Here is a 23,475-nt window from a genome sequence, read left to right as displayed (position 1 = left end):
TTGAATGCAATTACTAAGAACAGCCAAGCCAATGATGAATAATGTGCAAATTTTTGCTGATTCTACATAGAGAGCTGAGGGTCTCAGTATGTGGATGAGATAATGCTCTTGAACAGGGGAACTTAGATGTTCCACCCACAGGGACACATTTTGGCTTGATTTAAAAGCAGCATGGAACCAGATTCTGAGTATTTAAGCAATTTTAACAACAACTTTTAAGACAATTTTGAAAGGAAAATCAATTTTACTCCTAGAGGGTAAGAATGGAAATGACTTTCATTATTTAAATAGTAATAGTGTAGATCTAAAAAAGAAGATATAATAGTTAGTGATTAAGAAGGGCACAGGGCCACAGGGCTAATATATATACAGGTGGAACTCAAAAAATTAGAATATCATGCAAAAGTTCATTTATTTCAGAAATGCAAAAGGTGAAACTAATGTATGAGATAGACTCATTACATGTAAAGCAAGATAGTTCAAGCCGTGATTTGTCATGATTGTGATGATTATGGCTTAGAGCTCATGAAAACCCCAAATCCACAATCTCAGAAAATTAGAATATTAAATGCAATCAATAAAACAAGGATTGTACATAGAACAATATTGGACCTCTGAAAAGTATAAGCATGCAAATGTACTCAGTACTTGGTTTGGGTCCCTTTTGCAGCAATTACTACCTTAAAGTATGAAAGCTATCAGCCTGTGGCATTGCTGTGGTGTTATGGAAGACCAGGATGCTTCAATAGCAGCCTTCAGCTCTTCTTCATTGTTCGGTCTCATGTCTCTCATCTTTCTCTTGGCAATGCCCCATAGATTTTCTATGGGGTTCAGGTCAGGCGAGTTTGTTGGCCAATCAAGCACAGTAATCCCATGGTCATTGAACCAGGTTTTGGAGCTTTTGGCAGTGTGGGCAGGTGCCAAGTCCTGGTGGAAAATGAAGTCAGCATCCCCATAAAGCTCGTCTGTGGAAGGAAGCATGAAGTCCTCCAAAATCTCCTGGTAGATGGCTGTGTTGACCCTGGACTTAATGAAGCACAGTGGACCAACACCAGCAGATGACATGGCTCCCCAAATCAACACAGACTGTGGAAACTTCACACTGGACTTCAAGCATATTGCAGTGTGTGCCTCTCCATTCTTCCTCCAGACTCTGGTCCTTGGTTTCCAAATGAGATGCAAAAGGTGCTCTCATCAGAAAACAGGACTTTGGACCACTGAGCAACAGTCCAGTTCTGTTTTTCTTTAGCCCAGTTAATATGCTTCTGACATTGTTTGTTGTTCAGGAGCGGCTTGACAAGAGGAATACGACATTTGAAGCCCATGTCCAGGATCCGTCTGTGTGTGGTGGCTCTTGATGCAGCCTCAGTCTGAATGGGAGTAACTATGAGACACAAATCTAAAATCCACAGCTTGAATATATAGTGAATATGACCAAAATAATGACTATGCAAGTTTGAGTACTTCCAACCATTTCTTTAAGCCAGATATTATAAAATACCTAAGAAGGGAAGAAGCAAGAGAGTCTAACGAAGGCCTGGGAAGTCTGCAGTTTAAAGTTAGCCTTGACATGGACTTTGTAAGTTTAATTAAGTGTTAGATTGCCAGCTTTTAACAATCTTTAGGGGCAAAGGCAGTGGTTGCTTCCTCAAACCCATGAACAAAGGTTCATGTCATGGTTACCACACAGTTACTGTGGTTTGGCAGAAGTCAGAAACAAGAAAATATAGTCTTCACACCTGTAAGGCGAGAGAGTCATGTTGGATGGTACATTGTTTATCAACTCAATCAAAATAAGTTAAACAGAATAGGATTATCTAAAAATGGTTATTGCCAATTATTTTGTCTGAAATCATTTCAGTCACCTGGATATAATAAGTGACGAAGCTCAACTTTTTGAACTAGCCTAACTGGAGGATGTTGGAATGAGAGAAAACTTTTTTACAGGGTAAAGAGGAGATAAAGGCATCATCCTGGAAGCAAAATGTTTCCAAGGCTTATTTCTGCCATGGTTAGGTGCCAACAGGAAAAGCCCTCAGTCAGGAATAACTAATCAGTAATTTACTACTCCATTTAAATACTGAAGCCCTTTCCTGAGCCACTATTAAGTTTATTTAAAATTACTTGAGAGCAGGTCTTGTGTTTTATCTATATTTGAAATGGCACCATACTAGTTTTGAATTAGGCAGGACATCATGAACCTTTAATCTGTTGTAAACTTCATTACAACAAATGTGTATATCTGAAGTGACTAAACTATACAAACACTATATGAGCTATATAATTACTATGATATAAGTACTCTTTCCTGGCAAAATAATTCTTACAACTCAAACCCTGTGATTTTGAAGCATTGTGGTTGCTCATTTATTCAGAAACAAAAATCCCAAAGTTTATTTTAAACCTTGGAAATAAGTTCACCCAAACCATTAGGACAAAACAAAACAAAACAAATTGTTTAGTTTAGATTGATTGAACTAGTTATCATTGTTAGAAATTTGTGGTATAAAATATGTATGCATTTAGTGAGTATGAGTGGAATCTCCTGTCAAGCCTCCTGTTATTTGCAAGATCTGTTTACCCATCTAAATAAACACACTGTCATGCCCCTGTTGGAATCTGAGTCCGAGGGGGAGGCCAAGCAGCTGACAGGGAGTGGGAGTGTGGCTCCCTTGGCTGTGGAAGAAACTGGGGAAGGGCAAAGTCCAGCTGGGCAGAGCAGGGGAGAGGTAAAGCAAGGCCAAGAGAACTCAGAGGAAAACTCAGGGCCCCCCCCTCTTCATCCTAGGACATGCAGGGAGGAATGGAGAAGGGAGCAACGTGAGTGGCGTGGCTTATGGAGGAGGAAAGGGCCCTGATTCCCTTCATTAGCTGCAGCTGGGAACACAGTGTTTAAAAAGGAAAGTTGTTGGAAGCAAATTGTGAGGTATCTGTTATTGTCGAGGCTTATCTGGGTTCCTGGTGTCTTTCCAACTGTGTGTGTTTTGTTGGCCTTTCAAGTCTGCAATTCCTTATCCTGCCCTGTCAAGTTAATTGCTGCAGCATGGTTTGTGTGGATTTTTATTTACAGTTTATATGTACTTTGTTTTCGGACTGAATTTCCTCCACTTAAAGACTGTTCTTGGGAGAGTTTTTTCTCCAGCCGAAGGTAACCTGGACATTGGGGGCAAAGTTGGAGGTATTAAAGGGACTCTTCTTGCTTACTTGACTGTGTTGCCTTTGTGCCACACCCTGGGTCATCACACACACCCTGTTTATGAAACAGAAGCTGATGTAAAGGTGGATAAGTTAGGACAGGAGTGTCAAACTCAAGGCCCAGGGACAGATGCAACCTGTGGGTGCTTAGATCTGGCCCACAGGGAAATAGCAAAATACTAGCCAGCAGTGCCTCTACCAGTGAAAATGGAGCTCAGGAAGGCCGTGTGCGGCCCTCCAGAGCTCCGTTTTCACTGGCAGAAAGTTATAGGAGGCCGTCCCAGTCGAAAATGGAGCTCGCAAGAGCCACGCATGCCCCCCTGAGCTCCATTTTCATTGGCAGAAGATTGCAGAAGGCTGTCCCAGTTAAAAATGGAGCTCACAAGGGCCACTGACCTCCAATTTCATTGTTGCAGCCAAAAACAGAGCTCAGGAGCCCATTTTTGCTGGCAGAGCACTCGGGCCACAACGGTGCTCTGCCAGTGAGGTCATGCTGGCAAAACACACCCTGCCCCCCTCCCCCAAGGTCAAACACAAACCTGATGCGACCCTCAATGAAATCGAGTTTGACAACCCTGGCTTAGGGTATCTCTTGTACATAAAAGAGGATAACTAGGTTAAATGGTGAAGATAAAGAGAAAACTGAATGTTCAGTTCTGACTAACTCCTAAAATTCAGTACAGTAAAGAAACAATTTATGTGAGAACCCTCTGTTGTTGGATGTTGATTAATGGTGATGTTTCTCAAGGACCTAATTGTACTTTGGCCATCAGAATGAGAATTTATATAGGAATCAAAATCTACTATTAGAAACTAGCATCTTTGGCAGGAAATAGATGATCTGATCATTTAGAGAAAAATTTCATCAAGAAAAACATTTTATACTTTGTTTCATTTTCAGGCACTTTGAAACAAACATTGGGGGATTTGGGGGGTCTTGCTGGTTTTAGTGCCAAGATTTATATGAAATCTTTAACTGTATTATACATTTATCTTCTAACCAGAACTAGTGGGGAATATTGGTGATTTACTATTAAATTGCAGCAGTGTAATCAAGTGTTCCACAAAAAAAGGGCTTGGGAGATGCATGTAAATCATAGAAATGGTCACCATGGTTGACAAATCAACTGAAAGCAGGCACCTATGTTTTCCATAGCTCTGCTCTCATCATTTATTCTGTGGGTTTCAAAACAAACTAGAACTCTCCAGCTGCATACAATACCTTGTTACTTTAAAATTTTCATGATGATTCTGCTGCAAAAATGAATGGTAGGATTATCATCTTATTTCTTGGTTTATGAAAGACTGAGATTCGCAGTCACTAGCCACAGCACGAGAGGCTCCTCTGACCAACATCATCTCTCTTAAAGATGTCTGCTTCACAATTGATGGATCCAAGCAAGCATTCTGGGGAATCATCAACAGTTTTTAATGCATGATTGAAGAGAGATGCTTCTTAGATCTTTGAGCAGATCAATGAGATTCAGTGCCAAGAAACATAGCAAATAATACCCATTTCTCATTTTGCTAAAGGTTTTCCATGTTGGCTAATTTTCCATGATTTTGCTGTTATTTATCCTGCTATTTATCATACCATATATTAGCAATGGCTCATGTCCTACATAATAACAACTATCTCTCTTCAGGGATTTTCATAAATAACACTCTTTGATTTAGAGCTAATGAAGAAAACAGGCTCAATTCATCTTCATTTTATTTGAAGCCCTTTTCCATTTTAATATCACCCAAACCTGAATCTTGATTTAGAATTCCCAAATCGCTTATTAGCTATTGATAAAATTTAACAGCTTCTACAAATATTTTCAGTATGACTTAGAATAATAGGACTAATACTAATGTATAGTAGTAATTTTATTAATTTATTTGTACTCCACCTTTATTATTTTTATGAATAACTCAAGAAACAAACATATCCAACACACTTTATTCCTCATTTTCCCCACTCTGAGGTGGGTTGGGCTGAGAGAGAGTGCCTGGACCAAAGTCACCCAGTTGGCTTTCATGGCTAGGGCAGGACTTGAACACATGGTCTTCTGCTTTCTAGCCTAGTACTTTAGCCACTAGACCAAACTGAATAACAACAACAACAACTGCATTTTGGGAATAATAGAGCCTTATTTAGGGGAGAACCATGACATATTTTGTACTGATACCATCACTTTTTTAAATAAAGCAAACAATATAACCTTTTTTGTTTCATTGTAGAATTACTTTTGATAATACATACAGAAAAACATCATTATATTGATTTGGCCAACCAAATCTGAGATAAAAAATCTTTGTGCAGACATACAATTCATGTCTTTTGTTTTTGTGGTAATTGTTATGAAAATGGCTTATAGCATAGATTCTAGTTAAGAAACCTGTATAGCAGTACTTGCACTTGTGTAAAGAGACACTTTGATTTTCTCTCCAATACAAATTCCATATCAATATATCTCTTTATTTGAAAGTGAAATAAGGTCACCCAAGAATCACACTTTTTGCAGGAAATAATAGAAACACGTAGGAAAATATATTTGTAGTTTTGTTAAAATAACAAGCAGAAAGAAAAAATGTCCCAGGTTTTCAGAAATGAAAGCTCTCCCTTTTGAGGTTGAATAAAACAATCTGCCTCAGAAAAGATTTCACAGCAGCCTTGCCTGTGCTATTATCCTCATAGCACAGGTTAGAAAGAGAGCAACAGTGGCTGTGACTGAGAAATGGCTTATGTTAGCTCTGCAAAGTAAGAGTCTATGTGGCTGTAAAAAAAAAGGGTCCCTACCTCAAAGACATTATGCTTGTCAGAATTATGTTTTGAGAAATATAAGTATAGATGGTAAGATATAGGCCTAATTCTTGTGGCCATAAGGTAGACCTCATCTAACTACTACAGAAATCAAAATGTGAATAACCATCTGATCCATCAAGCTTTCCATAATGCTCTTATCGCAAGTTGAAGCTGAAAATCAGGAGTAATGTATGAATTGAGAATTGAGAAATTTAGTATATATGGCTCAGAATAACTGACCCTTGAACACTGAGAAAGCTAGGTACTGTGTAGAAATGAACCACAGAACTAAGAATAGGGAAAATGATCTTAGTAAAGTTACTGGAAGCTTGTAAAAAGGTTGCGTTCCCAAATTAATTCATTCATTCTCCTTCTTCAGAAGAAGCTAAGTAGTAGGTTAGAAGATGAACATTTTCTTTAACTCCTGGTGACTATATGGATTCAGTGGCTTATATATTTCTTAGCAACTATATAGAAGTGATCTGCTGCTGCTTTCGAGGGTCTTTTTTCCAATATTTCAATTTTGCCTAAAACTCTGGGGCATCATATCCACATACTAATTGAACCCAACTCACTTATTTTTTTTTCAGAATTGCCCAAGGTCAGTTAGATCCAGGGCTGCCTATGCCATACATCTGAAATAATAAAACTAGCATTTCGTTTTTCTCACATCCCACCCCAAACTGCCAATATTCATTACCACATAAAAGAGCAACCATTCTCTTTCATGGATGAGCAAGATTAAGCTGAGAGAAGAGAGCTTAAGCTCCCATATTGGTCTCCAAAAAGTTTCTAGATTGAAAGGGTTTTGCATGTGCTGTGGGATTGCTTGCAATGTGCACTAAGGATCTCCAATTTTAAGCCCACTTAGTGTGTATAGAAGGACTTGTATACTGAATGGTTTCAGCATACGCATCTTCCTCCACAATCCAGCACTACACCACCAAAGCTATCCAGCCAGGTCTTTAGGTTCTCTAATTTCCTGTTTTGGAAAAGCACCGTGAAAGAGCCATCATTCATCTCCAAATCACTGGCCCAAAACTTTGTACACCAAACAATTTCCACTTGGGATGCTCTGGCTAAGCCTGTTTACTCTGGAGCAGCACTTCAGTGTGCACTGAAGGATTTCTTGGCCGAGTGACTTCAGCATACATTGTGGGCAATCCCAAACTCTCATCTTGGGAGCACTTTAGCAAACGTTGGGGCAAAAATTTAAGAGGTCCTGCTGCTACAGAGCTGTCCTGAAGTGGCTTGAGATGATGCAAATGGTTTCAGCGAGGTAAATCGGGTTATCTCCTTACTTCAGATAAATGAATTACAGAATTGTCACTTCCAGGACAGGAATGGCTTCACTGAAGCAAATCTAAGTTGCTTAACAACTAGCCCATCATCTGGTCTATTTTGATATTTGCTCATGGCTATAAATGAGCAGTAAAGATCCACTTTCCAAAAGATATGCTGAAGGCACAGATAGAAAAGCCTTCAATGCCTTTCTTAGAAACTCATATTCCTTGTGATTTGCATTAGAAGTTTTCTAGTGATTTTTTTTTAAATTCCCAGTCATTTCAGTGTGGTGTCTGGGGGAAGATATGCCAGCATCTCCTCTGCATGTGTTCAAGCAAAGTGTCTCATCTGGATTTTTACAATGAGCAGGAAGTTGGACTCACTGCCTCCATTACTCTATCCATGATTCTTCCAAAAAGCATATCAACAGAGCACTCTGCTGCATGGGTCTGTTTACACTCTGTTTATCTTAAGCTACTGAATTCAATGGGGTCTACTTCCAGAAAGGTGTGTACTGTATAGTTTGGGTGCTGAAACTCTTAGCCAAATCAAGCAGGAGAGCTAGCACAGAAAATTCACATGAATGGTAAAGTGAATTGGATTAACAGCTTCCTTGGATTAACTCCTTGGATTAACCTTGGATTAACAGCTCCAGGTAAGAAAGTCTCATGAAGTTCCAACATTTCAGAGGAGAAATTAGAACAAAACTACCTCCTGCACTTTCTCCACTTCATTAACAGGGCAGCTATATGGATCCTTAAGCCCATATTTTTTCTCACCATCTGCTTCTACTTTCTATTTATCTTACCACTTAGTAAAAAAGATGAACCATGATTTCATTCCATCTGCTATCTGGGGTTTTGTTGTTGTTGTTGTTCAGAATATAGATGCTGATTGTGTGTCTCTGTTTTATTTATTTTTTCTCTTGGCTCAGCTAGTCTTATTTCTAACAAGCCTGACTTTATCACAGTTCATTGCTGGACATTCTGTATTTCCTTCTCAGTTTTGGTCTGCAACTCCCACAAGCCCACTATCAATCTCATATTATGGCCTGTTAGTAGGATGGCATCTCATCCTGCAAAAACAAGACATTTAGCTGAGTTGTGTGTGTGTCTATGTATGTGTGTGCGTGTGTATACACACACCCCCACACACATCACAATGTAGGACTCTGAATACCCAATAGCCCAGGCTAGGCTCTCCTCCCCTATTACCATTGCTATGCAGATCCTACAAATTAGACAAGCCCCTGCTGAGTAAAATTAGGTATGGAGAAATGTAAGTGAATCAAAAGAAGACTTCCCCCTTTGTCTAATAATATTATTCCCTGAAGTCATCCAATGAACTTAATTAGCCATGGCTTGAAGACAAACAAAAGATAGAATTATCCTATATAATTAACTTATTGAATTCATTGTCACAACATGTAGCAATGACCACAATATGAGATGGTTTTAAAAGAGGATTAGTCAAATTCAGAGGAAGCTGACCTATTTCTGACTAATTGTCTACCTAATCAAGTGCTGCTTATTCTGATAGACAGCAAGATCTCAGAGAGGGAACTGTCATATAACTTGCTATAAAGAGAATTTTATGTTAGGTCCCTTATAATTTATTATGAAGTTTTACTTTTAATTCCTATTTACCATTCTGAAGCAAGCACATATGTTACGTCTCCCAGAAAGACCATTCTTCATGATCATTAGAACTCCTGTCAACTCTGACTTTTAAGATTTTTTAAAAGTTTATTTTAAGAGAGCCTTTGATTTATAGTTGTCACCTTCTATTTTTATTGATTTTTAATTAGTTCTTTTATTATTTTATCTATGTTTCATTTATTAACCTATTATTATGGAAAATTAATTATACTGTGGATGTTTTATTATAGAGATAATAATCTGCGAAAAATCTCCTGAATGTGGTGGGGAAAAATGAAATGAATGAATGCATAAAAAATAAAATTTAAAACAAAAGCAGATGAACATCCTGTAAAACTTCAAGAATAACAGCTAGTCTTTGTTTTACAACCAAATTAAGACCAGAATTTTTGTTGCTAAGCAAGGCAGTTGGTTAAGTGAGTCACACACAATTTTATACCAGTTGTTAAGTGAATCACATGGTTGTTAAGCAAATCCTATTTCCCCTACAGATTTTGGTTATTGGAAGCGAGGTGGGAAGGCGTCATGGCCCTATCAGATCCCGGTTTGGAGGAGGAGTTGGAACCGGGACTATTTGACAAGGATGGCACATCTCCCTTGGCATGTTTGGAGAGGCCAGTGACTGAGGACGATGCTGTCCCAGGCTTCTCAGGCATTGGGGGATGTGGTCGACCTGATGGAGAGCTGCCTGCCCTCAACAGACCACGGGGGAGGATCGGCTGCTGACAGGCAATCACCATTAAGAGGCAGCAGATCCCCTCTGATAAGGAACAGCTGCCTCCCCCACTCACTCTGAGGGCACAGAAAATAGAGTGGAGGCAAGATCCAAGAAGGTCTGCAAGGCTGTTCAGGAGAAGGGTCACCCAACCCCTTCTTACAAGGAACACCTGTCTTGGGGCTGACTTAAGCAGAAGCCGGAGGAAATTGTCTTTGTTGGGAACAATTGTTTGCTTTGGCATACACTCCCCCAGCTTTGGAAAAACTCAGCCTTGACTCGTGTTTCTGCCTGTGCCTTGCCTTGTGCTTTTGTCTTGTGGACTTGCCTTGCCCTGTGGACAAGGCAAGGTCCACAGCTTGTACCTTGTTTTTGCACTTCCTCTCTGCTTTTACAAATTGGTTTTGTTGCTTACTGACTTTTGTTTGTGGGACTGTGGGTGGCTACATTCAGGGAAGAGTGGGGTGGAGTCTTACTGGCCATCATAGGGCCATTTGTTGTGGACTATTAGACTCTGTTGAAACCTATTTCTGCCTAGGTGACCTGGGTCATAACAGAAGGTTGCAAATGGCCATCGTATGACTCCAGGATCAATCAAGAATAGAGCTGGAAGGAGCTTTGGAGGTCTTCTAGTCCAATCCCCTGCTCAAACAGGAGATCCTATACCTGTTATGACGAACCTATGGCACGCATGCCAGACGTGGCATGTAGCGCCCTCTCTGTGGACACATGCCCAGTCGCCCCAGCCCAGCTCCATCATGTTTCACTCAATCAATTCCAACTTCTCACAAAAGGAAAAGATCTCACGAAGTTGGAATTGACTGAGTGAAATTTTCAACTCATGGGGGAGATTCCTCCTGAAGCCCATTATGACACGGAGGCACAATCAACCCTGTGTCGGCTTGGCAAAAAAAACAAAAGAGTTTCTTTTCCTGCAGAGCTGCCTGTGTTGGGATGCCCCACCTCCCCACTGGCCAGCTGAACTTCAGCCTGCTACTCCTGGGCTCATCGGCCTACAGACCAGAGGTGGTATCCAGCAGGTTCTGACCAGTTCTGGAGAACCAGTAGCAAAAATTTTGAATAGTTTGGAGAACCAGCAAATGCCATCTCTGACTGGCCCTGCCCCCATCTGCCTCCTGAGTCCCAGATGATTGGCTGAGTCTCCTTTTGTTGCCCTGCACAGGAGAATGGAGCTGGAAAGCAGGTTAGTGGGGTGGGGAGGGGAGGGGATTTTGCAGAAACCTTCCCCCTGGAGTGGGGAGGGAATAGAGATTTTGAAGTATCCTTCCCCTGCCACACCCACCAAGCCACGCCCACAGAAACGGTAGTAATTTTTTTTGAATCCCATCACTACTAGGGATGCATCCAGCACCAGTTCAGGGGTTCCTCCCCCCACCCCCACCAATGAGGGAGAGAGAAACAGAGGGAGGCAGAGAGAGAGAGGGAGGAAGGGAAAGAGAGAGAAACAAAGAGGGGGAGGGAAAGAGACAGCGAGAGAGAGAGAGAGAGAGGGAGGGAAAGAGAAATTATATTACAAAAAAATTCTTTTTTATTGTGGCTAAGCGTAATGTTTCAAAAGCAGAAAAAAATGAAGGGGCATAAAAGTGCATTTATCACATTTTTCTTAGAACAATTAACTGAACTGCATTTTTTATCATTATTTTAGGTAGTAAAACCTCATTATTCAGGTTAAGTTGTCGTGTTTGTGATAAATAAGTAGGTTTTGGGTTGTAGTTTGGGTACTCGGTCTCTAAAAGGTTCGCCATCACTGCCCATTTCAGACAGGATTTTGTAACTAATCTAAATGATGCCAGTTGCCAAGTGCCCAAACTTCAATCACATGTGAGGACCATTTGTAAGTCACTTTCTTCAATACTCTGTAATTTTGAGCAATTCCTAAATGAATGGTTGTAAGTTGTACCTGTACCTGTTTCCAAGAATTCTCTTGGGTTTCACACAAATCTTGATAGGCATTTGTAGAAAACAGGTATTACCAAAAATAGTCAAGATGGCAGCAATAATGGTGTAATCAAAGTTCTGTGTGTTTCTATATGTGTCGGACATAAGGAGCCATCATGTCCCCATCTTTTCTTTTTTGATAGTATCCCGTGGCCATACTTGTGAGTAGCTATTCCTAAAAAAAGTAAAGGTTTCCCCTGCCAACTGTGTCTGATTCTAGTGGGCAAGACTCACCTCTGATTCACAACCGAAGAGCCAGCATTGTCAAAGACGCTTCTGTGGTCATGTGGCCAGTGTCACTATATGCCGAAGATGCATGGAACATGTTATCTTTCCACCGAAGTAGTACCTATTTATCTACTTGCATTTGCATGCTTTCCAACTGCTAAGTTAATGGGAGCTGAGGCAAGTAATGGAAGCTCACTGCATCACATGGTACATAGGTCTCAAACTGCCAATCTTCTGGTTGGGAAACCCAACACTCAGCCACCATGCCCCTTGGCTATACTTAGTGTATTGCTTATAAATGTCTCCAAGAAACCATACAGCAATTAATTCAGCATTGGTTATGAGCACATTAGGGAGTTAGAAAACATGGCAGGGAATGACATTATCAGTTTGCTTTTGTTAAAGTTACAGGTGGTCCTCAACGTATGACCATTTATTTAGCCACCGTTCAAAGTTATGAAGATGCTTTAAAAAGTGACTTATCACTGGTCTTGCACTTACAACTCTTGCAGCATCCTCATATCATGTGATCATGATTTGGGTGCTTGGCAACTGGCATGTATTTATGATGATTGCAGCATCCTAAGATTGCACATGATCACCATTTGTGATCTTTCCAGAGTTTCTGACAAGCAAAGGCAACAGAGGAAGCCAGATTAGCTGAATGACTGTGTGATTCATTTGACAACAGTAGAAAAAAAGGTCATAAAATTGGGCATGACTCAATTAATGACTGTATTGCTTAGCAACAAAAGTTCCAATCCCAATTGTGCTCCTAAATCAAGGACTGCTTTATTTATCTGTCAAATATATAACTGCAGTTGTTGCTAGATTCTTAGAGTAATTAAAAAAAGAAAAGCAAGAAACAAAAGCATTTGAAATAAAGCATCCATGGTAAAACTAGAATTTAAAAAACGAAAACATTAATTGTAATCAATTGGTGGTTTAAGGCTGACCATATCCATTGCAGTTACTTACAGATGGATAAACTCTTCAATGGCAGCCATTTTTAGAACACCCACAGCATGTTCTTTTTGTTTTGTCTGTCAGTTCCAAAATATGGTTTGATTTATTGATTTATTCCTTCCAGGCTGGGACCTGGAAGAGATAGTGGAAGTATACACATTTTTTTAATCAACAACACTGCAGCATTCAGTTGTAGAGATTTTGTTGTGCATTTTTGCTTGTTGTTTTGGCATTCCAGACTTAAAAATCATTTCCTCATGTGAACATCTATTGATGAGGACCAAAGGAAGAGTAATTTAATCAGCCACTTTTACCACAGTCACTTTTCACTTTTCTGAGCCTCTAACTCTCAGGTCATCAGCAGCCAGGGGATAGCATCTATAAAAATGAGTGTACCAAAAAAAAAATGTACAAACTCCACTCAGTCAGTGGGCATTATGCAAGCAATCTAACCTTGAAGGCTCTCACAGTTCACACTTTGTAAAAGTAAGATGCAAAGAGAAGCTTAAACGTACCTGAAAAATCAATCACAGCTGCTTATTGGATTAATAATTACTGGATTATTATTCAGTTTGGGAACTTTCATTACTTATCTTAACAGTGATTGGATCATTAAATGAAGTGAGAAATTGGGATTTAGTTTAGATTAAGACCAGTCTGCAATTGATTCATGCTGCTATTTGTCACAGAATGGAGCAAGAAAGTTTCAGAACACTAAGGGGTGAGCTCTGGCCATTGTGGAATTTTAAAAAACCAATTCTTAAATAGTTTTATCAACACTGACAGTTAATAATGCTTGTATCCAAATGATCACTTGCTAATTTCTACATATGAAGACGTTATTCAAACAAAGGAGTAGATGTGTTTTGCTAACTGGTTTATAATTGAACCTATGATATTTAGCATGGTAGGAACTTTTACAGATGAAAAGTTAATTCTCCCACGTTTCCCTTCTATATGAAATTGACTGGAAAATACCAACTGTCCATATAGGATGAAATATAGTCAGCACACTATGTCTGCCTGTCTATCCAGTCATACATTTCTGCCAGATAGATGAAGTACATGTTCTTACACAATATCTCAGGGTAATAAAGTATTGATAATGGGACAAAAAAATAAAGAATTGTAAGTTGCTATCTTTTTATTTTTGTCCAGTGACCAAATGTATTTTTGCATCTTAAATAAATGAACGGATTTCAAATAAAATGAATATTTAATATTTAAATAAAAAAGTCTGAGTGCTTGGTGGGGAAGGCATATTACATCTATTTTGCAGGTCCTGCATTGGCTTCCCATCAACTTCCAAAAGTAATTTGAAGTCCTGGTTTTATCTCCATGCTCCTGTAAGAGCCCCCCAAAAGATGAATTTGCTTTAAGTAGTTACATTAAAAGATACTGCAACTTGAAAAAGCCAACTCCTTATAAGAGCCTTGCCTTTTCCAGACTGTGGCATCTACAGTTCTTTCTGCTCCAGCCTTGCCAGGCAGCCAGGAAGAATTAGGCTAAGAATGGAGCAGCCAGTAATCCTCAGAGCCATTGCCGAAGTGCACTAGGTGGCTTCCTCCAGGATTTATTTTCTCCTGAAGCCCCAGCTCGATGCAGCAGATCATGGTCAACCTGATCTTTCTTTGGCCTGCTATACCAAATTTGATCCCATTTTGTTGAGTATGCTGCTAATTGAGAGAGGGAGACATGGTCCCCAGTTCATTTACATAACTTCTTTCCAACATTCTGTTGGGTTGGAAAAACTAAAACCAGAGTGAAGGAATATTATGTTGGGTCTGTTTCAAACACAATCAAATATACCTGCTGCAGGTGGCTATGTAAACAGATTTGGGCCTGTGTTCCCATGGGGTTGCTCTAAGATTGAAGTAGGAGAGTTGCACCTAGACATACTAAGTTACCAGAAAAGTGAGCTTGCAGTGTGATGTTTGCCAGCCAGAACTCCCCAAAAACAGTTAAACAGAAACCACTTCCTCTCCCTCTGAGAATTCCCTCCAAGATATGGTATCTAAATGGCTAAGTATTATTGAAAACATAATCAGAGACCAATATAGCACTCTTAAGTGGGTTGGTGGCATGAATTTAGGGAGAAGAGGTGGGGGAGGGATAGTCTGGTTTCATAACTATAAAAGTCCACCCATTGGCACCCTGAAAGGAATTTCTTGCGTAACCTGGCAACAAGCTCGGCAATCACTAAGCAACGTGATTGCAGGGCAGCACAATGGGTGATTGGCAGCTCTGACTGAGAGGCTGGAAGCAGCCCTTGACCCAGGAAACTGCTACTGAAAGTGGCACCGCCTCCGCCCAGGGAGCCACAGCTTTTTCTAGGGCTCCTAGTTCCTCGCGCTCGTGCATGCAGCTGCAATTGAAGCGGGTAATGTAGCTGCTGTGTGGGTGGTTGAAGATGATAGGTGAAGGCTCTGTGAATGGTACATCAATCAAAGTACTTTAACTTGGAGAATCATCGCCGCCATGGTGGATTCAGAAGAGAAACAAGAGTGAAGTTTCTTTTCAAATTTCCTACCTGCAGGTGGGAGCAGAAATTTTCAGATAAATAGGGGGGAAAACAACGTCCTCTTATAGAATGTTCCTTCTTTCAGAAGGAAATCTGGAAGTGTTTCAAAGCATTAGCTAAAGGCATTTCTTTGGAAAAAAAATTAAAGTAGTTGTAATCAGTCTTGCACAATCTCCTAATCACAATAAAGCCTAAAAAGATGAAATGTTGTTGAAGTCAATTCTTCCTGCTGCAAATTTGAAATAGTTAAAAACACTTACATACAATCAGTACTGTACTAAATAAAAAGTATTGGTAAAAATTACAATACAGCAAACATGATCTCATGATGCAATGCTCCTAACTTTATAGGGATAAAGTCTTTCAATGTTGGGGACTTGGCTCTTATTCCTGTTTTGCCTGGAAAAAGTTTTGCCAACAGGTTTGGCACCAATGGAAAATGTTAATTTATTTTGGCTGTCTTACTTTTTTTCTCATTAAATCAGCTTGGTTTTATCTATCAATCAGTGATTGATACATACCTCTTGAATGTAGGTTGGTGCTTTTGAGTCAGTTATGACTCCTGGCGCCTGCCTGGACTAGTCCCTGCAGTTTTATTGGCAAGATTTGGAAGTGGTTTTGCCCTTGCCTCCTTCCCAAGGCTGACAGAAAATGACTGGCCCAAAAAGTCACGCATCTGGCTTCATACCTCAAATAAAACTTAGAACCCTCTGTCCCCCAGTTTTTTAACTTGGTGCCTTAACCACTATACCCAAACTGGCTGTGGTAAATGTATGTACTCATGCCATAATCATGATATTGCATCAATTGATTATCTCCACAGTAGGCATAATGAGTAAAAACCATTTGGACAAGAGTTTTTAACATCAGTGGTGAAATTTTGTGATATTTATTTTCCAATGTTGCTGGTGTATATTAAACCACAACAGAATAAAGGCCCCCTGAAGTTTCTTATTTATAAGTTGGGCCAAGGATGTTGCCGTGCCCTAATTGGTATATTTTGTTTGTAATTCTATGTCAAAAATTCTTTGTTTACGAGCTATCTTTGCATGATCTTCCAGGTGCATCAGCATCTCACTTGAAAACCCCAATTTAGGTAACTTGTCATTTGGAGTTTTCAAGAATTATCTGACAATATATTCTGATCTTTGTGTTGAAAACGAGCTTCAAGTATATGCAGCCCCTTTTTAAATGTTTATAATCTTACCTACAAACATAGAGCAGTGTTAGGTACACCTTTTGCTACTTGAAATAGCTTTCTTAGGAAACCAGTTCAAACTTTCTCCAGTTTCTCGTGTTTAACTGTGCTCCACAGAGGAGCTGCACCAGTGTCTTGTCATTAAAAGAGTTTTAAAGTAGCTGCTACGTAGTAGATTCCTCTAGAAGAGAAAATTGCTAATAAAAGTTTCTGAGACTTGTTTCAGATTCCTTGTGTTTTGGTTTGCTTGTTGCAAACTTCAAAGGAACTCATGTAAAAGCTTTGCCTAAAAACATTTTTATAAGAAATCAATAATAAAAATATGAAACATTATAGAAATCAAATAGGCATAGATGTAGTATTTCAGTGCAAGCTTTCCACTCCTCATGGTCCAAATTATTCATAGCAGTTCCAAAAAGGTAACCAGGAAATGGTTGCTCTTTTCATGCTTTCCATGGGTGGGATCATGGTATTTTTCAATCTCAACTAGCCATCTTACAGGAAGTGGGATTTTAAAAGATTGGGTGGAAGAAGCAGCAGATAACGATAGCAGCAAGCACTAGATATTGATGGCTAACTCAGGGAACTGAAGTAAAAATATATGGTTCAGCCCAAATTAAGAAAACAATGCCTGTAGAATAAAAGATCCTCCTTCAAAATTTTATAAGCGGCAGCCAACCAGTGAAGCACTAAAAAGTACACTTGTTTTTGTTAGGAAAGATAAATTCCCTCAACCATAGATTGTTCTTTTAAAAAATCCCTACTTGACTAGTGCTGTGTAAAAGTCCTATGCTCATGGGCATAATGATGGGATATACTGAGACTATGCTATTTATTTCACCTTCTATCATGTCTACACATTTCACTTCAGAGGGTAAAAGGGCAGATTGACACTTTAAAACTAATTGTGAGCCACAAAGGAATAGTAATGGCTGTTTCGTGACTAGCAGCAGAGTCTCAATGAGGTCTGAAGACATAGGAGGTGCTTAGCAGCATGTCTTTTGAAGCAGAAGAATCTACCAGAACCTAAAGCATTGACAAATCCTTACTAGTGATGGTGATGTTTGGTGGCAGCAGATTGGTTATTTTTCAAAACTCACTGGCAGGTGGCACAAGGCTGCTTTGTGACCACAGACTGTTTGTTACGCAGGCCTACCTTATACAGAAAATAACAACTTTGTATAGCAAATCACTAGAAATATTTTAAGACTAAAATAACTAATGAAGCAAATTTCAGTTCCCTTATATTTTAATATCTTTTGAAAAATATAGATTTCTCAATTAATCCCCTAAGGCTTAGAATAAGCAAGGCTAAAATTTATGCAAAGTATATTCAATTAAAAGTAGTTATTGTTAGATAAAACATAATCTATACTTAATCCTTACTTAAATCTATACTTAATCCTTACTTAAACATAATCTATACATAATCCTTACTTAAAGGATTCATTAGGGATGTGAGATTTATTTATTAAATTTACATACCACCCAACTCCCCAGTAAGGAGACCGACAGCTTAGATTTGATGTGATAGGAATCACAGAACAAACAAGAATGGCTCCCTTGTCCAAAGATTGCTGGCGATACTCTTTTTTTCTTCCTCAAATGATCAAAAGGCTGTCTAGGATGCAGGTTATATCTTGTAAACTGAACAATTCTACTGCCATCACCAACACTAAAAGAAACACCTTCTGGATTCAGTAGTATTTCAGATGCCCCGAAAAGCCATGGAATGAATAGACCACAGGTATTACTGAGACACATACTACTACTACTACTACTACTACCACCACCACTGCGATCTCCTTCCCATTACATGCCCATCTAGTGCGGACTCCACCCCACTGTTTGTATTCTAGCAGGATCCCTTGGATAGTCCGTCTCGTTCATGTTTCTGTTTAAACAGCCTAGTTCTGTATCTGGCCAAAGGCAGGCGTTTCTGAGAAGCTGCATTTTCCCCACTGTGAATCTGCCAGTCTCTTGGCAGCCCATACGAAAGCATCGCAGGCAGCCACGTATTATAAAAGAGGAGAAACTTGCCAAACTTTCCTGCACGTGCTTCCTCCGTCACTTTCGGTAACACTTCTGAGAACAAAGCTAACGAAGAAACTAATCAAGGAAATGGATCGATAAAAGTCAAGGCGCCTGTCGTTTTATTTTTTTAAAAAAATGCATCCCGAAATCGGCACTCGAAAAATCGCAGCGTAGTCGCACTTCCAACGCCCAAGTCGCGAGAACCAAGCAGCACCCATCCTCAAGAAGCTCTTTCTCGGAGTCACGTTCCAATCCACGTGTCAGAAAGTTCTAAAAACGTATACACGGATTGGCCGCCTTTGGGTGACTGTCGCTTCTGATTGGCTTAAATTGTCGACGTTGTTTGTGTGCCTCCTGAATACAGCTACATTGGCGGCATTAATCATTGGCGGGTTCACTGTAATGCAGGCTTTGGATTGGTTGCTGAGCGCCCGGGCTTCTAATTAGGGTTCTGCTCTAGCTATGTCGGACGAGTTTCTGGAGTTGGTGGGAGCGGTATCGGTTGGGCCTCGGCCGCGGCCGTTGTTGCTTCTCGGTCCTCCCGGCTCGGGTCGTTCAGCACTGTTGTTCCGCGCAGCACTAGCAAGTGCTTCCATTGTCTCCTCGACTCGCGTGTTGTTTTTGGCACCGCGGGCTCTGGAGCGGCTTCCGGGCGGGAAGGCAGCTGGAGGAGGAGCAATCCAGGTGTGAATGAAACGGGGGTAGGCTTTGCAGTTCTCAGCCGATGTGGAAACTGGAAAAGAGATGTTCCTGCAATATGCAAGACAAAAAGTCTATCTGTATGGATTATTTTACATTTAGCAGGCAGCATCTTTTTCTCCTTCAAAATTTCCTATGACTTTTAATCGTAGGGATGAGGGATGAGGGATATTTAGCTTCATTCTCTGGCACTCCAGAAAGCCTGAGAGAAAGCCAACATATTTTCTCTCTATGTTGATTAATCACATTGTCTGGAAGAAGAATATTGGGAAGGAAAATAATTTCAGTTATGTTTCAGAAAAAATATAGACTTAAATGGGCTCATGGGTCTCAAATGATTAATACATAGAATGATGTTGAACATCTGTAGGTATAAATGCACATTTTCTGTCTGATAACACATTAGCCTGTTATGGGAATGGGTTTCAAATGTAGTGACTAGCCCAGTGCTGGGCATTTATTGTAAGATGTAAATTGTGGGTTTCAGCTTTTCAGTATCTGGGAAAGTATTTTTACAAAGGCTATCCTGATATCTATCATGACTTTGTATCTAACACTCTTGGTCGCTAATGTGTTGTTGTTTTTTTGTCTCAAGAAAATCCATTTCCTGTACCCCTCTTCCTTCCAGGAGCTACTACAACTGGTGGCCTCCCTGCACCAAACCTTACCTAATAGCCCCTCCATGATCGCACTGGATGGTTTGGAAGAATACCTGAACAGTTGTTCCAGTGCCTGTACAGCAGCCCAACTTGTAGCCCTGTTGTTGGACACATCTAATCATTTCACTCAGAAACGTAGCCATTTGGCTGTGGGTTGCCAACTGATTGTTTCCATGAGGTTTCTGGGAGAAGCTGGGGAAGAAGCAGAACATTTCTCAGCCATCGAACGCTACTTCCCAGCAAAACTGTGGCTGCATCCAGACACTGGGAAAGATGTTGGTTTAGATAATCAAAGTTTAACCAAGCTGATTAGGGCACAACTCTTCCAACCAGGGACAAAGGATCAAGAATGGATGGTGAAATTTGATGCACAAGGTAGCATGACAATCTCTCTATTGCCATGCAAAAATGAAAGTGAGAATGAAACCGTTTTTGGAAATAGATGTTCTGTTTCTGAAGTTGATACCACTCTGCCTAGCTCCCAGACTTAAGGACTTCTGGACAATCCTGCTCTGCAGCAAACACACCTTCCATTAATACTGAATATGATTTTTTTTTAAATCAAAGTTTGGGTTTTTCATTTAGACTGAGCTGGCAAATTGACGATTAAAAGAAATTTAATCAATTTTATTGTTGCACAAAGTTGGAGGTATTGTATACTATTTGGTCAGTTAGGAGAGTATTCTCTGCACTGTGGAAAGGGTGGTGGCTTGGGCTGCTCCAATTTCTTCTCATTGACATGGATTTGTTAGCCCTTGGAAGAGAGGAGGGGATCCCATAAAGTTCTATCAGGAAGCTATGTAGAAGAAGCCTTCTAAAATGTCTACTTGGAAAGTGTCAAAACGGCTTTTCGGGACTTCAGCTGCTATTTACTAACTGGCTGGAAATGAAACCAGATTAAGGAATCCCTTTTCGGATTTCAGACCCAGTCTTAGCTTTGGCTAAAGTGATGGCCTGATATTCATTGTGCGTTATGTTTACATGGACTCTGATCAGTGGATTTTCCTGCTTATCTCCACTGAATCAATAAAAAGGCCACCCCTTTCATTGCTTTATTAGTGAACTTGTAAAAATACTTTTAATGCCATAATTTCAGGCACACACATACCTAAAATGCAGCTTTTGCTACTCTTATTGTGAACTTATGAAAAAAAATAGTGAAAGACAATAATTAGAGGGGAAAGGATCTTCCATTAGCCAATGGGAGGAAACTGCCTGTAGTGAGATGGGACATAGCGATCAAGCCAGGCAGCACCACTTGAGCTGACCCGACAGAAAACTTAAGTGTCAACTTTGAATCGAACTTCACGGAAGCCATTTTTCTATTCCTCGGTTGCTACACAGGGGGAAGGGGAAGGAAGATGATATGTGTTGCTAGACAAAACACAGAACTCCTGGGAACCAAGGTCATCTCTACAGGTGGTGAATAGAGATGGGGAGGAGTGCCTGGAGAGCCCGCCAATTAACCTAATTGGTCAACATGACCTGTGACTTTTGGGGAGGGAGTTATTTCCTATTAAACTGAAACCATGGGAAACATTTAGAGTTGGTTTTCCCATTTGATTGTGCCAATATAATGTATCTAATAAAGAAGTTCTTAGAGGAAGACCTTAGCCTCAGAATTCAGATTTGCTTGGGTTTGTTAGGATCATGACATTAAGCTTGAAGTGTAGCGGGAAAAAATGGGCAGAGATTGCTTTAAGAAATGGGGCAGGGTCATCATGTATATGACTCCAGAGCAAGACTCTCCAAACTCTTCAACCCCTTTCAGATGATTCATTGATCCCCCAATTATATGAAAATAATACATTCAGTAACATTACTTTAATAGCACTACAAGTAATATATCTTTAGTTCCATTGACCTTTTGGAGTTGATATTGCTCACTTTGAGGAACCCTGCCTTAGAGGAATGGCATTACTATAACCTTCCCCACCTAAAACTACCATTTGTATTTATGGATAAGGCCATCTGTGGATAAGCTGAGTCTTGGATTTTTAACCAAAATATCATGAATAATGTGCCACTGAATTAACTGCCCTGCATTTCTCATAATGTTTTGATTAAAAATCAGAGGCTGCTTATCTGCAGAATGGCTAATATATAGTATGGGAATATAGGTACTTTTAAAAAGTAATTATTCCATAATTGCCATCTGTAAACCACCCCAGTCATTTACCATGCCTAAATTTGATTGATAAAAATACAAGTGCATCCTTGAACAAGTTGAACCCAATTTGGGGGTATCTTTGGCACCTAAAATTCTCAGCTTATCCACAAGGATATGTGGTGGGATGGCCTTCTGCCTGTACTAGACAAAGAGGGCAGACAGGTTCCAGGGCTGGGTTCTCAATTCAGGCCCAGAGAATCTGTGACATAGCTGTGGAAGGCAGTGTCTTCACCCTAAGACTAGACTTGAGACAGATCAGCAGAATGGACTTGCAAAGAGTGGATATTATTTCCAAGGGCCCATTTGCAGTCACCAGTGTTTTAGCCCTTCCACGATCCCTGCCAGGTGAAAAATCTTCCCAAGTTCTAGGCTGAAAGTCATGTCTTGGCTGTCATCCAATATAAGTCAGCAAAGCTGAAAAGCTGCATCCCTGATAGTGGCTGCAAAGAGGCTTCTGTTACATTGATAGAAACTATCATTACCATTAAGCAAGGCCGAGCCTGGGACTCTAGCGTGCTGTTCAAAGAGTGTGAGGTTAGATGTAACAGTTTGTTGAGTGTAAGACCAGAAGCTGAAATCTTCAGAGACTGCCTACTCTCTCGCCTTCCTGTGTGCTTTTTACAAGATTGAATGAAAACTTGTGAAATCAGAATGTGCCGGCGAGGAGTTGCTTTCACTGAGTTCCAGCCGGTTTGACAATACTAGCAAGGCTGTGGAGGTTATTTGGGGAGAAAAAATGGGGATAGAATTGATCTGCTTAACATTCTAATGGAATAAAGCAAACTCAGTAATGTTAAGATGTGTGGAGTTGGACTCCCAGAATTTTCCAGGCAGCATGAGACTGGGCTACGTCAATAGGGTGTGTGTGTGTGTGTGAGTGGACTAGCGACATTTTAAGATGGCTGCATCATTGTTAATATCTACTCTCTTGTGTCAGGTTATGTATATTTTTAATATAGATTGCTTTTATATTTTTAATAATGTGTCAGGTCTGCCATTTTTGGCTTGGCGCCTCACTGGCATCCTGCCGTCAAAAGCTAGTGTGGGGAGGGGGCACAGGGAGAGCAAATGGGCAATAAACATGTATGGGGTTGTGATGAGAAATAGGGAGGGGGATGACAGCTTGACAAAGACCAGGGAAGTGTGGGCCAGTTTGTGCCAGAGCTCAAGGCCATGCACCCTGAGATTGGAATGTGGATTGCCCCAAACACCCTAGCGTTTCTAAAACACCTATGCAGCTCTTCATATGAAGAGAAATCTTTGTAAGTTTTTTTTCTGCGGGAAATTTAATTCTAGCTTGAGTTTACTGCAACCAGCAGCCTTTAGGAAAAGAACCTTTCACTTCACCCAAATGGTGTTGAAAGTTTTTTCTCCTAAGGGACCAGACTGGGTCAGGTC

General features: G+C 40.2%; 1 protein-coding gene and 1 long non-coding RNA gene across 3 annotated transcripts; one reads left to right on the top strand and one right to left on the bottom strand.

The window, feature by feature from the left end:
• Positions 1 to 395: 395 nt before the first annotated feature.
• LOC148132360 (uncharacterized) lies at positions 396 to 17,684 on the bottom strand. 2 transcript variants are annotated; one of them, XR_015747898.1, is made up of 3 exons: positions 12,809 to 17,684; positions 4,418 to 4,602; positions 396 to 1,739 (listed from the first exon to the last, which is right to left on the bottom strand). It is a non-coding gene; the product is annotated as an uncharacterized LOC148132360 (long non-coding RNA). The 2 variants fall into 2 exon arrangements; XR_015747897.1 differs by lacking the exon at positions 12,809 to 17,684 and having other exon boundaries at positions 4,418 to 5,385.
• A 70-nt stretch (positions 17,685 to 17,754) lies between these two features.
• On the top strand, positions 17,755 to 20,967 carry SWSAP1 (SWIM-type zinc finger 7 associated protein 1). Its single transcript, XM_026679624.2, has 2 exons — positions 17,755 to 19,233; positions 19,844 to 20,967. The coding sequence occupies exons 1-2, from the start codon at positions 19,012 to 19,014 to the stop codon at positions 20,396 to 20,398; spliced, it is 777 nt and encodes a 258-aa protein (XP_026535409.1). The 5' UTR covers positions 17,755 to 19,011; the 3' UTR covers positions 20,399 to 20,967.
• Positions 20,968 to 23,475: the final 2,508 nt, after the last annotated feature.

This window comes from Notechis scutatus, chromosome 2, assembly GCF_049901735.1.
Source record: "Notechis scutatus isolate UNSWTSFEM ecotype Mainland chromosome 2, rNotScu1.2, whole genome shotgun sequence".
NCBI lineage: Eukaryota > Metazoa > Chordata > Lepidosauria > Squamata > Elapidae > Notechis > Notechis scutatus.
This window is presented reverse-complemented; position numbering and strand designations above follow the sequence as displayed.